This window comes from Colletotrichum godetiae (assembly GCF_030913485.1).
Source record: "Colletotrichum godetiae strain CBS 193.32 chromosome Unknown BDP55scaffold_38, whole genome shotgun sequence".
Lineage (NCBI taxonomy): Eukaryota > Fungi > Ascomycota > Sordariomycetes > Glomerellales > Glomerellaceae > Colletotrichum > Colletotrichum godetiae.
The window spans coordinates 118,744-133,677 of NW_026851286.1; the positions used below are offsets into that span (position 1 = coordinate 118,744).

A 14,934-nucleotide genomic window follows, 5' to 3' on the forward strand; every position below is an offset into this window, starting at 1 on the left:
ACTCATTCGTAGAATCAAAGAAATCTTCCTATTGTACCGCGGAAGTCTACCGTCATGCAATACCAAGGAAAATCCACCCCAGGATCGACCAGAAGCCGGTAAAGTCCAGCGAGGACAGGTGTTGCGTGAACGAGTGCAATCGAGAATTGCTTTAGTGTACAAATTACAGTGGATTAGGTAGCAAGCAAAGCTCTTCAGGTCATGTAAGAGAACGCCTTGCCGATGCCAGTCTAAACCACGAAGGACTGGCCGATCCAGGCGTGCCACGTCTTGTGGTGCCTGCATCCAAAGCCCCTCCGCAACATCCATCTTCCCCATTTTGTCAACCGATTCCTCATCTGATCCTAACCAGTAACGAATCCCCACAGCCCGGGTGTTCGCCAACTGCCCAACCCGCCACCAGTGAAGAGTTTATACACGAAGAAGTGTCAAAGGCATTTAGCCAGAGCCACCCTTGAAGGCCTTGCCGAAGAGCAGAACCTGGAGCTGATCGTAGATGGACAGAACACCAGCACCGGCAACACCACGAAGGATGTTGGCACCGGCACCCTTGAAGAGAGACTTGACACCCTCCTTGGCGATGATCTGCTTGCCGGCGTCGAAGGAAGACTTGTACTTGACGGCCTCACCAGAGGTCATCATCATGCGACGACGGATGGTGTCAAGGGGGTAAGAGGCGATACCGGCACCGGTGGTGACGAGCCATCCAAGGGCGAAAGAGGCAAGGAAGTTGTTGGCGAGGGTTCCGGTGAGGACGACGGGCTTGAGGGAGTCGTACATTCCGAAGTACAGACCACGGTAGACAACGATACCAGCAACGGAGGGCATGAAACCACGGTAGAGACCGGCAATACCGTCAGAGGCGAGGGTCTTGCGGTAGACGTCAACGAGACCGTTGAACTGGCGCTCACCACCCTTCTTGGCGGACTTAGCGTCGTTGGCCAGACGGGTACGGGCGTAGTCGAGGGAGTAGACGAAGAGGAGGGAAGTGGCACCGGCAGCACCACCGGAGGCCAGGTTGCCGGCCATCCACCAGGCGTATCCGTCACGGTCCTTCTTGAAGCCGAACAACTGCTTGAACTTGTCGCGGAAAGCGAAGTTCAGGGCCTGGGTGGGGAAGTAACGGATGACGTTGGCAGTGTTGCCACGCCACAGGGACATAACACCCTCATCGGCGGCGGTGCGCTTGAAGCAGTCGACGATACCGTCGTACTTGCGGTCGAGACGACCCTGCTTGAGCATCTCATCCTGTGTGGCTGTTAGATGCAGTTCGACTGATGGAAGATCTGGCAGTGCAGCTGGCCAAGGTCACGTGTCATCTTGTGATAACTTTTCTGACCGGGGTCACCCGGTCCGACCTTGGCCGACCAGCTGTCCAGGTTCGAATGAGCAGCAGCATTCACTAACCTGGTTCTGAATGAGAAGCTTGATACGCTCAATGGGAGCAGCAGCAGTCTTGGAGACAGCGGCGGAGACACCTCCCACTATAGGAAGCCGTTAGTAATTGTAAAAGGTATTTATCGCGGTACCGGGATCAGCTCGCCGAGGTCGGCAAGCTGATCGATGGCAGGTGCCGGCATCGTTATGTGTTGGGTAACATACTAAGGAAGTCGGCCACGAAGGGCTGTGGAATTCGAGTTAGCAAATTGATTCATCCTGATGCTGGTGTTGATATCCGAGGGCGGGACGAATTAGGCTTTATCCTTCCATCAGCGACGATAAGCTGAGTAGCAGACCATTGTCGCGTCAAATCCAACCCATCGACTCGAGACTCGCGGTGTCCCGATGGAAGCCATGGCTGGATGCAATGGCCATGGATGGTAGACCGATGATGGAAGGAAGCGACGTCGCCGGCGAGGTGTATTTTTTTCCCGCAGCCTCGGATAACAGTGAAGGGGAGGATGAGTAGTAGCTTACCGGCATGCCCAGGACCTTCTGCTTTTCGACGGGAACAGACATCTTGGCTGTGGGTTTCTTCTCAAAAGATCAACCTCAGAGAAAAGAATGAGCGGAGATGGACGGAGGAATAGAAGGGGATGAGAGGACGGAAGAGCGAGTCGAGAGAATTTAAGTGCTCCGACGGCAGCAGGTTTGAGGGAGGGAAAAAAAAATTCCTGCAGGGTGGCCGAAGAAGGAACAGCTTTTGAGCGAATCTTTCCGGGCCGCGCTAAGAAAGGAGCACCGACCACCCCAGGCCGGGCTCAAGGTGCGTGAGAAGTGGATAAGAGTGGGCCCTTTCTCTTCGCTGGCCTCCAGATTTCATACTTGGTAGAGAAAGCGCACTGGTGCAGGTGTCCTCTTTGGCTCTTTCCCTTCTATGGGTGGGTACGAAGTACTTGCTGGCTAAGGTACCTTAGGTACTGTGGCACTGGGAAGGCGCGGGTGGGTCGCCCCCTTCCGCTGTTCCAACCCCCAACTTCCATCACTGTGGGAAGGTGCAGCAGCAAAAGGCGAAGTTTTTCTTTGGCCCGGCAACTCAGGCCAAATTCTGTGGCCTCAGGCCGAAGCGCTAGTTTGCCATGGAATTGAGATACCGGTTCACCCCGAGATTTGCACGGGGACTCCGCGGCCAATGTTTCTTGCTGGGCTTTTCGGGAAGCTGGACGGCAGCATCGTCCGTCAGATTTCAGGTCGTTTTAGTGCTCACCAGCCAGGCACTCTGGGGGAGAGTTTGTCACTGAAAGCCAAAACTCCAGACTCGAGTGCCCATGACGATATTCCCAAGATTGGCTACTGAGTACGGAGTACGGAGCACGGTGTTGCAAACAATAGGGGGCATGCATACGTGGTTCTAGCACTCCAGCGGCAGAGTCAATGGCATCAAGGTGCCCAACTTCGGCTAGGCAAAGGGTGCGGAAGAGGGGTGGATGTGCCAAATAGCATAGGGGTGGACGGCCTAGCCCTTGTTCTAATGACATTTCATTCCAAGCCTCGTTGTTCATCTGGAGGCTACTCGAGCTATCCCGTCTCTCTTGTTCCAGAAACATCGTCATTACCATCCGCGAAATGGCTACGGCATGGTGAAGCATCACTTCGAAGTAGTGCTCCTGCTGCTGCTGCTGCCGCCAGCTTGAAAAACCTGAGACCCAGAAGCCCATCTACAGCCTGCCATAGCAACCAGGCATTACCGACGGATATCTCATCCGGCCCCGTGTCATCAAAATCCCCCTTCATCCCGAACATTGTCTCCATGTCCCGGTGCCAAGCCGCCCAGCTTGGCTGGCTGGGCCGGGCACCACCTCTGGGAGTCTGGGGGGTCTCTTACACAGTTACACTAGACTTGCGTGCTTGTCAGCTCCTTTGAGCCGCCGCCGCTAATTCTCATTCGCAATTCGCAATCCGCCAATCGACCTGCATCCGCCGTCCCAGACAGCCGAGCTTAAAAAAAGAAAGAGACGCAATTCACTGGCTCCAGAATCCAGGGGCATGCCTGGCCCGGCCGAGTCAAGGCCTTCGCTTGCTTCGGGTCAATTCAGCGAATATGGCAGGTCTCCCAGTGCGCATCCTCTTTTCAAACTCTTCTTACGCGTACCCTCTCCGCAGACTAGGCAAAGGAGTGACATACTTGTGTACAGTAGCATCCGCACCGAGCAGTCGAGGACCGCAAATGGGACACTCACATGCCCAAGGCTGGGCAAGCGGCTCTCGGGTCAGGGTATCGAAAGGAGCTTTGTTTACATTTGCTTCGATTCGTACAGGCTCGACAGAGGCGCCGTTTGGAAATGACGGGGCAGATCTATGGATACGGCCCACGACAGCCAATATAAATTTTCGCCATCCTTGATAAGGGAGAGGGATGCGATTTCGCCTCCTTGGGCGGATCTGATACGGTACGGAGTACGGCTCTCCTTTTATTAGCATGCCCTGCGTGTCGACGTCGCACCTGAAGCAATTGACTTTTGTCAATCCAGCTGGAGCGCTGAATCGGCTGGCCAGGCAGAGACTTGGGCCAGATACATGCAACAAGCCCGGATGGTGGCTAAGGGGTGATGTTGTCAACTTGAAGAAAGTACTCAACTTCAAGTAACGTCAGAAGAGACGCCACACTGTCCTTACTCGCACCGGCAGCATCTCAAACCCAGGGCGGCGAACCCGGTCTGGGAAGCTGCCAGCTCTGTTACACTGAGGCGTTTGCGAGCAACCTGACTGCTGCTTGGCTCTTTCACTTGGACCATGAGTTATGGATAGCTGAGGATGGTTTTTTCCAGATGGAGCTGGCGGAACCAAAATCTTCGACGAGGAGAACTTTGGGGCTAGGATACGATTCCGCAACTTCGGGGCCCCAAGAGCGGGAGGCCGGGAGACCGGGAAGAGGGATTGATGGAGACGATTGGACGGAATGCTTCCATGTGGATTGCTTCTCTGCCAGCTCAGCTTTCTCCTATTTTGACATGGGGAACCGTGAAGGAGAAAAAACTATTAACGAGACCGATCGGTCTGACTAAGGAAACGAGGAAACAGGGATACATTGGCTCGTCCCTCGCGACGTGCTTTCCAGTTGCCACGCCTTCTTCATCAAGCCTGCTTCAAGCCTGCAGTTTCCTACTACGTAGACCGGCTCCGTTTTCTGGCTAACACGACCTGAGGCTAACAGAAGCGCCGGCGGGCGGCAAGCAGCCCCGGTCTTCTCTCCCCGTGCACTTTGACTGCCTTGCCTGAGGTGCCCTTAGTAGATGCCTTGGCGCCTTACTCTTATCTGCATCGGACTTGCTTGCTGCTGCTGCACGTCGCTGCGTCGCTTGAAACATGGAACCTTGACAAACGGACAGGCAATGGTTGCTTACCTAAAGCTGCTCCCAACCAGGTCGCTCAGATGTGCGCCCAAGACCACGTGACTCCATCCAAAACCTCAGCCTCGCCTGTCTCTAAGCTGATACGTTGTCCTGCACTGCTGCACTGCGCCCTTGGTTCGTCCCGCCCGCTGCGTGCTCCAGATTCCATTCTCAATTCCCCATCTTCTCTCCAAACCTTGCCAATCGACCAACAAAAAATTTTATCGACCGCCCAGCGGCCCGCCTGCAAGCAATAACTAGCAAAAATCCCACCTCCAAACATCTCGCATCACGTGACCGAAATCGACGAGCAGACGAAAAAAACACCATCCTTACAGGACACGACTTTTGCGCGCGACGACGAGTGGCTCCCCGATAGCCACCCCTTCCCACCCCTGAACGTGTGCAAGTAGATGCCTCGGCCCACCAAGAGCTCCTCATAGAGGCTGTCAGTACGTCCCGCGACGCGCGACTCTCAGCCTTGCGACGTCTTGATAAGATGACACTTGTCTAACGTCTGAGATGCAGACCCTGGCGCCCATCCACCTTCTCCCGAGACGCGACGGCTCCCTCGATCACTGGCGAGGTGGGCTTTGGGGCATGAATAATCCGGCCGCCTACACTCCTCTCGAGTCCTTGTTTCTGTTCCAAGCTATCCTTAAGCACGGCGTCGAAGCCACTGCCTTCATCAAGGTCTCCGATCTCCTCGTCAACAACTCGCTGATCAAAGATGACAAGACCTACGACGCTAAACGACTGAGCCCGGATGCGCTTCGACAACTCTTCCTGCACCTGCTGCAGGAAGAGCTGAGGATCGAGAATGCGACAAGCGAAAAGCCCGAAGGCGCGTCGCCGACTTTGAAGAAACGCAAGCTGAGCCATCCGCCACTACCTACGCTCAAGGAGGTCAAGGAGCAGTCACACAGGTTCCCCGCGTTGGTGGATCGACTCTATGCAAGATACAAGGAAAATGTCGTCAGGGACATCAGGGAAGATGAACGGCGCATCGAGACGCTCGCCAGAGATATCAAGATCCTGGAAACGCAAGAGGCCATCGATCGCGCAAAGGCGAACACACCCCGTCCAGTAGCACCAAACGGGTCCTCAGTGCCAAAGCCTGTCCCGACACCTGTCCCGGTTCCTTCTTTGATTTCGACGCCCGGCCAGGCCGCAGCTCAAAATCAAGCCAAGCGATCGACCCCGACGCCTCCCGTTGAGACTTCGCGACCGATTCGGCCTGCGAACGGACAAGGCTCCGTCCCAACGCAGACTCCAGTACCGATCCCGAGACACGTACCATTGCAGCCTCAAACCCACCCGCGGCCACCAACAACCGTTGCGCCAGCTCCACCACCGACTATACAGCCTGCACCGGCGAGACGAGATGTGGCTCCGCCGGCAGGCGCGTTCCAGCCATCACCTACGGTGCCTCCGGCGCAAGTTGTGTCCGCTGCCGGCGCATCTGTTGCGGTGCCTGCTAACGGGCCAGATGCCAGGCAGCATCAAAACTTGAAGCCGTCCAATAGTGTCGGTCAGGTCTTGCAGCCCCCTGCTGGTGCTGTGCATCCGCCAGTCCGACCCGGCCAGTCAACGTCGCCTGTCCCTCTGCCAGCAATATCACCACGGCCGGATAACGTACCCAAAACCCGGGTTCCAACACCGGGGACGCCCGCTCAACCCTCAACTCCGGGTACTCTGAAGTGGGAAAAGCCATATCAGCCTGCGGCACCGGCACTTCAACCACAGGGTCGCCCTATGCCACCTCAACCCCCAACACCTCCCGCACCATCTACCCCGAATCAGGCACATCATCCCGCGCAATGGTATCCTCAACCAACAGGGCAATATCATGGTCCTCCGCAGCCTCCTCACGTTCCAATGCAAGCAAATCAGGCACAGAGATTTGCGCAGCAACCCCAGCCGGTGCTGGTAGCTCCTCAGCCCCAAGGCCACATTCAGCCCCAAGGGCAGGCCCAATCCCAGTCCCAGGCTCAGGCTCCGGCTCAAACGCAGGCTCAGGCTCAGACTCAGTCTCATGTTCACATTCAACCCCAGACTCAGACCCCAGTCAAAAATCAGACTCAACTTCAGCCTCAAAAGCATCATCAACCCCCAACGCCTCAGCCTCAGCCTCAGCCAAAGGGACAGCTGGTGGCTCCAACCCACTCAACGCCGGTCAAGGAGTCCTCAGAGGGCTCTGGGAACTTACCGCGCCGAGGCCGTCCACCAGGTCCGTCAGTTACGCCTTCTGTGCGGCCACACACCGTTCAGCAGCCACGGCCTATTGCTGCTGCATCGCCTACCCCATCCGCTGGTCCTTCAGGACAGTCAGTAGTTCCTCCGAGATGGCAGCAAACACACCCCTCCCCCTATGCACAGCAACAATTCAGCCCTACGCCAGCCCCTGCGCAATCCCAGCCAAGTGTTAAGCCAACTGATGCTCAAAGGCGCGTCAGCCCTCCATTCAACAAGCAACAGCCACGACCTGCCATTCCTCCTCACCTGGCTCCACAAGTTGCAGCAGCTGCACCTCCAGCACAACGAGCCGCGAATACCCCTATTCCACCTCCACAAACGCCTGTTACGGCGCCCCCCAACTTCCTTCTTACTGGCTCCGGAACTAAGTGGACCGTGACTTCTACACCTTCGACCCCTCGGCCGGATGCATCTGACAAGGAGGTTGCTAGTCCGGCCTTTGAACCATTGAGCCCTGTGCAGCAAGTTGCGCCGTTGCCCCCTGCGCCTACTCCTACGCAAGCACCGCGGAGACCCAGCCCCAAGCCGACACCGGTACCCATTCCAGTGCCGAAGTCAGAGACGAAGACTCCCGGCCCAAGAGGCCGAGGCCGGCCACCACGCAGCGCGCACAAGGTCCGTGCCGACAGCACACCTTCAGTTGCGGGTACGCGACGAAGTCAGTCAGTCACGTCACAAACTGATGAGTTATCAATGGATCACCATGAGCTGGCGCCCAGAATTAAGGACGAGAACGCCACTCCTAGAGTGACTCCCAGAGCGACACCGAAACCGCAAGATGACACGGGCGATACAACTGCTGACGAAAGCGTGCCGAGTCGACGCAATATGATCACACCTAGTAGCGTGTCGTCACGGCTTACTCATAAGCGCAAACGTCAAGACACTCCAACCGAGCCATTGGTACCGCCCACAGCCCCGACTCACGTGCTATGGACACGACAGTTCGGTCGTGTAAGCGCTGCCGCGCTAGATCAGATCGGGGCTCACAGGTTTGCGAACCAATTCGCAAATCCTATCCGAGAGCGAGACGCCCCTGGTTACAAAACCCTGATCATTCAACCACAGGATATCAAGTCCATCCGTGCAGCCATAACACATGGCAACAGAGCAGCTACTGAGGCCGCCAAGGCTTTGCCAGACGGTGATCCAGGCACAGGCTCTGTCCTTTTGCCAATCAGTGACGATTTGGTGCCGCCCAAGAGCATCATCAACAGCGCCCAACTCGAACGAGAGCTTGTGCACATGTTCTCAAATGCCATCATGTACAACCTGAACCCGAGTCGCGGGCCTGGTCCAGCATTCATGAAGGGCGGCAGTGCTGCCGATGGGGCTGACGTAGTGGGATACGAGGTTGACGAAGACGCTGTGGTTCGTTCTACGAGGATGATGTCTATGGAGGTCGAGAAGATCATAGGAGAGCTCCGTAATGCAGAGAAGGAACGCACGGGTCAAGCCCCCTCGAACTCTGGCAATACAAGGCCGGCGAGCGTCGCTACTGGTGAAGATACACCAATGGCTGAAGATGACGTGGATGAGTTGGCGGGCGACGCGGACATAACCTCGTCAACAAGGAGACGACGCGTGGGTACGAGGAACTAGAAGCTGCCGCGCATCGCACGCAAGCTTCGTTGATTGGAGTGGTTATGTTTTGGCGTGCGAGGTTTTATGTCGGGGGCCCAGGAATATGGCCCCCTTTAGAGAAGAAGTGTGTAGGATACTCTGAGTAGTCCTGAGCGTCTACTTTCGTATGATAATGTTACCAATCGGCCCAAGTGCGGCTCAGTCAGTTAAACCAAGATTCCACAATGCTTGACAATCTGTGACGCGACATGACAGAACGAGATGATCAGACGTTGACGGCGTCGTGTACTGCAGCTCTTCTGAAACTGATATGTTTGGATTCCGCGTAGCAAAATCAATGACCTTATCATCTTCTCTCGTTCCCCTGTCTATCATGTCTCTTCCAAGAAGGCCCGTCCGTTGGTTGTCTTCATGATGGGAAGGGCAGCATTGCAAAAGTGGTACGTTGTGGTGTTGAGTGGCTGTACAGATCGCTATACATCAAGACTTCCAGAAAAACCAAGAACAAAAGAGATCCCCCCCCGGTAGCGAATAGGGGCTACATCTCTGGGTGCACATGCTGGGACTCGAACACGGGACCTCTTAGCCTTCACTGATTAGGCTTCTTGCATGGACTCGAACCACTCCATGCCTCAGCCAGTTTTGACCTGACCCCCCCGAGGGGAGCGCGGGCTGGCTGGTTAACGAGAATGGAGTTGAGGGGGCCTATACGGGCTTCGGCTTGTGGTGTATTCGGGTGTATATTGAGGTGGTGGCCGGAGGAATCGAGGCGGGCAAGGACGGTACCTTCCCTCCCCCGATGCCTTCCCAATTCTTTTACTTTACCCACTTACCTTACTCGTCGTCCTCGAACGAAGAAGATGTAGACGTGACAATTGTGAAAACCTCTCTTGATCGGAACCCGTCTCATGCTAGTCTTCTTATAATTTGATTTATTTGTATTCAGAGCTACGAGGTCAAGTCATACGTCAAGCTCGTCAGAAATGCGAGACGGATTGGGGGGTCAAGAAAAGAGTAACGCAGATTAATTGGATTCATGTGGCAGGCCCCTTTTTGTCCAGAATACCATCCAAACGTATTATGAATGAAGGTACAACCCGGGTTGTGAACCCTCAAACACGGAATTTTTGATTTTTAGAGGGACGTTTATTCAAGCTTAATACAAGAGTTTGACGACCGCCTTCTTGAAAGTTGAAAGCAAACATGTTCTTAGCCCTCCCCTGAAAGCTTCCACCAACTTCTCGATCATCTACAAGCCCAGAGCAGGAGACTAAGTACAGTGACGCCGCTCTAGAACAAAACGACTAGTCGAGTCCCGAAAGAAAACCCCTTCATCTCAACAACTAAACCTCTCAAAAATCTACCAAGGAACAGAAGTCCCATTATACAAAAAGAACCTCCCACTATCAGCAACCTTGAGCCCAGCCAACAGCGACAATATCCCCCGCGCGCTATCCTCCACCTCAACCGTCGCCCCAGGCCCCCCAGAAGCAGTCTTGACGTGTCCCGGATCGACTGCCACCACAACAACACCCTCGCTCCGCAACTCCCGGGCCTGGTGCACCGTCAGCATATTCAGCGCCGCCTTGCTGATGGAGTAGCCCGCCAGCATCCCGACGCGACCGTCGCTGGTCCATCCCAGGCTTCCCGCGCCGGAGGTGATGTTTGCGACGACCGCGGCGATCCGCTCTCCGCCCTCGCCCTCGCTCTTACCCTCGTCACCCCGCTTAGCAGTCAGAAACGGCATCATAACCTGTACCATCCTCGCCGGTCCAAGGACGTTGGTCTCCATGTGCACATCTAACCCCTCTTTATCAAGCGTCAAACTCGTCTGGTGCGCAAATTGCAGCGTTGCGGCGTTGTTGATGAGGAAGTCCACTTTGGCCGGCGTCGTTTCACGGCCCTTGTCGAGGACGGCTGACAGCCGGCCGGGGAGCGCGGCGATGGATGCCTCGGAGGAGACGTCGCATTCGAGGATATGCGTTGTGGCGACGCTGGAGGATCGGATGGCTTCGAGAGCTGAGAGGTAGAGGGAAGAGGAAGGGGAGGTGGAGCGGGCGAGGGCGATGACTGTGTTAGAGGAGGATTTGCTTAGTTGGTTGATGTATTCGAGACCGATGCCGGCTCTTGCGCCGGTGACTACGTATGTCGGCATGGCTTTTACGGAGGGCAAGGATGAAAAGTGAGTAGGTCTGTTTTGATGTGTGGATAGGCAGTGAGCATTTGCTTTATCTCAAGGAGAGCGTAATCTACACGATATTCGTCTCTTTGGTCATCTCACGGTTTCAGCACCTTGGAATCCCTACAGATGAAGAATCAACAGCCCATTTGTAGAGCAAAATTGGGCGACGAGGATATTATTTTCCTCTAACAAGCGTCAACATGGATTGGTAATACGGAATTCTCAGTAAGCTCCGGGGGGATCACGTTTGAATTGCCTAAATGCACCTGCATAAAGGATCAGTCGTCAGCGCGTATATGATCCAAGCTTACAAAAGATGTTTAACGTTGGCTGATTAAAAGAGGCATTGGAGCGCATGCCCTTGAGAGACAGTCATCTAGGTACCTAGTAGGCAATGTAAGGTATATGCCAGGTAAGGTAAGTACTGAGGTAGTGACTGGGACATCCGATAGGGGTCCGGCAACGAGCCCGGTAATTGTGGAGACCCGTCCGGCGATGGTACCGGATGTCACCGTCGAGGCCGGAGTGGATGTAATTCTACCCGTGCCAGGGGGGCATCATGCATGGTCAATCGCAATGGAAGGAAACGGGATGGCCCGGCATTGCAACTCGCGCGAATCTCCGCGCGCATCGAAAGATCATAGCATCCGTATAGTAGGACCTTACGGTCCACGGGGTACAGAGGCGAAAACGAGAAGTCACAGAGTCATTTGAATAGCTGCGCCAGCGCCAAGACCGAGCCAGGGGCGATTTCCAAAGTTGATACGGATACGTACTTCGTAGTGCGAAGACATCACAGCTAGAATCCGAGGGAAAGAAAGCAAGCGAGCGAAGCGAAGAGGGCCGTGAGGCGTGAGGGCGAATCTTTGTTCTGCGGCGTCTTGGTATTCGAGGCAGTGTTTTTGCCGTTGGTATTCTTTTTTTCTGATGGGCGTTGGTTCTGGTTTCGCGTCGCTTGGCGCGTCGATTGGGCGTATTTTGTACACCTATCACGGTTTATCACCTTGCATGCCTTTGGCGGCCGATCAGCGTTTTGTCAGGTATTAGAGAAATAGATGCTGCCAGCTGTACCAACAAAGTGGCGGTCGGTCCATTACCTACCTTAGGCTTGGCTGTCAAAGTTAGGTTAACTTAGCTGCTTAGTTCACCTCGTTCTTACTACCGAGCAAGGTCGTGAGGTTAGGACCAGACCGCCATGGAAAACCCTAATGATCCAGCCACAACGAACTTAAACACTCAAATATCTTGGTTAGACGCATGAAACTTGTCCGTCAGAAGGAACTATCGACGGGATGGGAAAAACAAGTCAAAAAAAAAAGTTGCGATGTTTTACACTAGGAGCTTGGAAACTGATGAAAAAAGACTGGCTGGAACATGCCGTTTCGGCGCAGGTTTCCGAATGGAAGCTTCTGTCCCGCCTTCAGGTTCCTCATCTGACGTCAGAAGGAAAGGAGCGCAACCCCTGGGATGGGAAAAGGTGTTTTAGGAGCTTCCCTCGTGGAAGAAACTACATTACGGAGTACACTAGAAAGGAGTTACTGCTACTTGTTTAAAGTTTTCTTCTTCGTTTCCCGGGTGTGGGTGACACCGTGACACGGGTGACCACTGACGGGGAGGGTCGACTATCAAAACAAAACCAAATTAGGCCGTCTCTTGGCATTTTCTACTGCAACACAGCTGCGCCTCCTCTTCCAGCTGTTGCACGTGTAAGTGGTGAGGTTTATTGTTCATGTGGGTGTGCCAACTCTAAGAGGCACTCGCTGGAATCTCTGTTCCATCAGACAACCGTGACACGGTGACACCCACAAGAATCTAGGCACATGGCTGGTTCACTTGGGGAAGCCCTGTATTTTCTTCTCCTTCTGTGGCAGGAGACGTGAGTGAGAGAGAGAGAGAGTGTGTGTGTGTTCCCGTGTGATTTGAGATGATGTCAGTTTAATTTCTTGGCAGTCTCCCCATCCCCCGCCCCCCTGCTATGTATCTGTTTCTTGAGTACTGTGTAGGCCTGTGTTCACTGAAAGAATTGTGGGAGACAAATCGGAAGAGGTGGAAAACGACGGAGTGTGAGACGACCAAGAGAGGCAGTGCAGTCCTCGGCCCTCAGTTGAGAGTCCTTCTCCTCGGCCTCCTCTCGAATCCTCGATGAGCCAAGTCTTCTTTGGCTCATCCGAGCCCATCATCAGCCCAAGGGTGGGCGCATCCCGAGGACGGTATTTATCTGTCTGTATCTTACCACAGGTGACAGCACACTCGCGATAGGTACCTGACGGAGGATGGGCACTCTGCAAAGTCCTCTGCCTGCCGGGCTGTTTTGTACGGAGTAGTTTCTGATCGCAGGGTTGTCACCGGCTCCGGATATGCAGAAGGACTGGAATGTTCCGGGTGTGGGTGCCACAATGACAGTCCCTCGACACAGGATGGCTGCCATGGTTGCCCCAATGATGATGAGATGCATCCATTATCCAATAACCATCACGGTTGAGAGTTGAGTTCAGGGCAGATCAGGCCAGCCCCAGCGGCTGCATGGCCAAAGGCCAAAAAAACTGCCTCTTCGTCTACCCGATCTGACCTTTGCGAGCACGGCCACACAAAAACGTGGAGAAGCTATGACCAAAGTTGGGATGGGAAGATGTCACCCCAAAGTTGTTCTTTTTTGCCTCAAAGGCCCAAACAGTTGACAGAACCTACGTGGTAGACGTATTTTTTTTGTCGCTTCGCCATGTTGCTCGGGAGAGCGCTGGTTCAAAGATGGGCCACTGTTAGGTTCCTGCCAAGAGGGCCGGACTGTGGCTCATCTCTCTTTTTGTGGTCGGCGGCCTCCTTTTCTTTCCTCGGTTGTTATAGAGAACTTGAGAACGGAGGAAGCTTGGGAAGCAAAAAATGTCTCGGCGGCATCACATCTTTGCTGGATTCATTCGTTCTTCAGGCGACATAGGGATCAGTCCACCGTCACTGGGGGCTCAGATTGACCAAAGCTCTCCACCCGGTGAAGCGAACACCGGGCCCGTGGTACCTGGGGGGGGGGGAGGGTGACTGGCGGTAACTGGCCGTGACTGGCGGCAACTGTTCCGGTTGTTCTTCACCTCGGTCAACGGACATGTACCGGGACCCGAGTTTATGAGTGAAACTTGAGAGTGAGAGTGAGAATGAGAGTGAGCTGTGAGAAGTAAGTGAGAAGTAAGTGAGAAGAAGGTCAAATATTACATGTGCTGCAGATACTGTCACATTACCCGAGTGAGGTAAGGTTATAGCCCATAATCGATAGTCAAGAGGAGGGCCACTAAAGAGGGAGAGCGAGGTCCTCGTATCTAACCTGATTGAATGCTTTTATTTTGATAAATTGAATGTAATTCCACCGTCCACCGCAATTCAAGACATGGCTTGGCGCACCCCCTGTACTCCGTACCGCTTAAACAGCACTCTCGATATCAAATGAGGTGCTCCCCGTCTTGGCGATAAAATAACCCGTATGCTTTACCCTGACAGACGTGGTCTATTCTCTCCTCTCAGAGTCTCAATGAGCGAACAGTGAGCAGCAAAAGAACAAAGTGGTGCAGCGCGAATTAATGTACTTCGTAGATGACCACTCGTCTCTGCACGTTTACGTACCGGGCGTGAGCGACGTCTTGGCATCTTGGGATTTCCTTGGCTTTGGTCGAATCACCGACAATGGTGGCTGTGTAATTCTCCTATCCTGATGAATGCTCTCCAGCCCAGAGTATCTCACTCGTTGGCTAGGCGGCCTAGAACCTGCCAAGCCCAGCTGGTGAGGCACCGACGATTTCCAGACTCCAGCGGCGTGTTGTTTCTTCTCTCCCCCCCATGTTTCTCGTCCCGAGCGTGCAACCCTGTGCCATCATCATTTGTATCGACGTGGATTGAAGCTGGCGGATTTTGCGGGCGCTTGGCCCGATGTTGATTGCTACTTGTCAGTCCACAACCGAAAGACCGTCCATCACCATCAACACGCAGACGCTTCTTCTCCACGTCACTAATTCTCTCTCTCTCTCTCCCCCTCTCTCTCTACCCCTTCCTCACCCTCGGCATCGTGACTTCTGATGACCTGGGTCTTTTCTGCCCAAATCTGCCCTGCCACAGCCCGCATCTCTATCCGTTTCCCATCTCCTCTTTTCATCCAAC

The 14,934-nt window shown here is 54.4% G+C and overlaps 4 protein-coding genes across 4 annotated transcripts; 1 reads left to right on the forward strand and 3 right to left on the reverse strand.

The window, feature by feature from the left end:
* Positions 1-438: 438 nt before the first annotated feature.
* On the reverse strand, positions 439-1,959 carry BDP55DRAFT_731408 (ADP,ATP carrier protein; the record flags this gene model as incomplete). Its single annotated transcript, XM_060579810.1, has 4 exons — positions 439-1,248; positions 1,408-1,484; positions 1,603-1,624; positions 1,918-1,959. The coding sequence occupies 4 exons, from the start codon at positions 1,957-1,959 to the stop codon at positions 439-441; spliced, it is 951 nt and encodes a 316-aa protein (XP_060426408.1).
* A 2,979-nt stretch (positions 1,960-4,938) lies between these two features.
* BDP55DRAFT_673052 (uncharacterized protein) lies at positions 4,939-8,823 on the forward strand. The gene has a single exon (XM_060575564.1). The coding sequence runs from the start codon at positions 5,295-5,297 to the stop codon at positions 8,628-8,630; it is 3,336 nt and encodes a 1,111-aa protein (XP_060426409.1). The 5' UTR covers positions 4,939-5,294; the 3' UTR covers positions 8,631-8,823.
* An 893-nt stretch (positions 8,824-9,716) lies between these two features.
* On the reverse strand, positions 9,717-10,954 carry BDP55DRAFT_673053 (uncharacterized protein). The gene has a single exon (XM_060575565.1). It carries the CDS (start codon positions 10,765-10,767, stop codon positions 9,973-9,975), a length of 795 nt encoding a protein of 264 aa, XP_060426410.1. The 5' UTR covers positions 10,768-10,954; the 3' UTR covers positions 9,717-9,972.
* Positions 10,955-12,616: 1,662 nt separating this feature from the next.
* BDP55DRAFT_673056 (uncharacterized protein) lies at positions 12,617-13,814 on the reverse strand. The gene has a single exon (XM_060575566.1). The coding sequence runs from the start codon at positions 13,247-13,249 to the stop codon at positions 12,974-12,976; it is 276 nt and encodes a 91-aa protein (XP_060426411.1). The 5' UTR covers positions 13,250-13,814; the 3' UTR covers positions 12,617-12,973.
* Positions 13,815-14,934: the final 1,120 nt, after the last annotated feature.

Excerpts from the sequence above, each read along its gene's own strand:
- BDP55DRAFT_673052 (XM_060575564.1), top strand. The coding sequence starts at position 5,295 with ATGCAGACCCTGGCGCCCATCCACCTTCTCCCGAGACGCGACGGCTCC.
- BDP55DRAFT_673053 (XM_060575565.1), bottom strand. The coding sequence starts at position 10,767 with ATGCCGACATACGTAGTCACCGGCGCAAGAGCCGGCATCGGTCTCGAA.
- BDP55DRAFT_673056 (XM_060575566.1), bottom strand. The coding sequence starts at position 13,249 with ATGCATCTCATCATCATTGGGGCAACCATGGCAGCCATCCTGTGTCGA.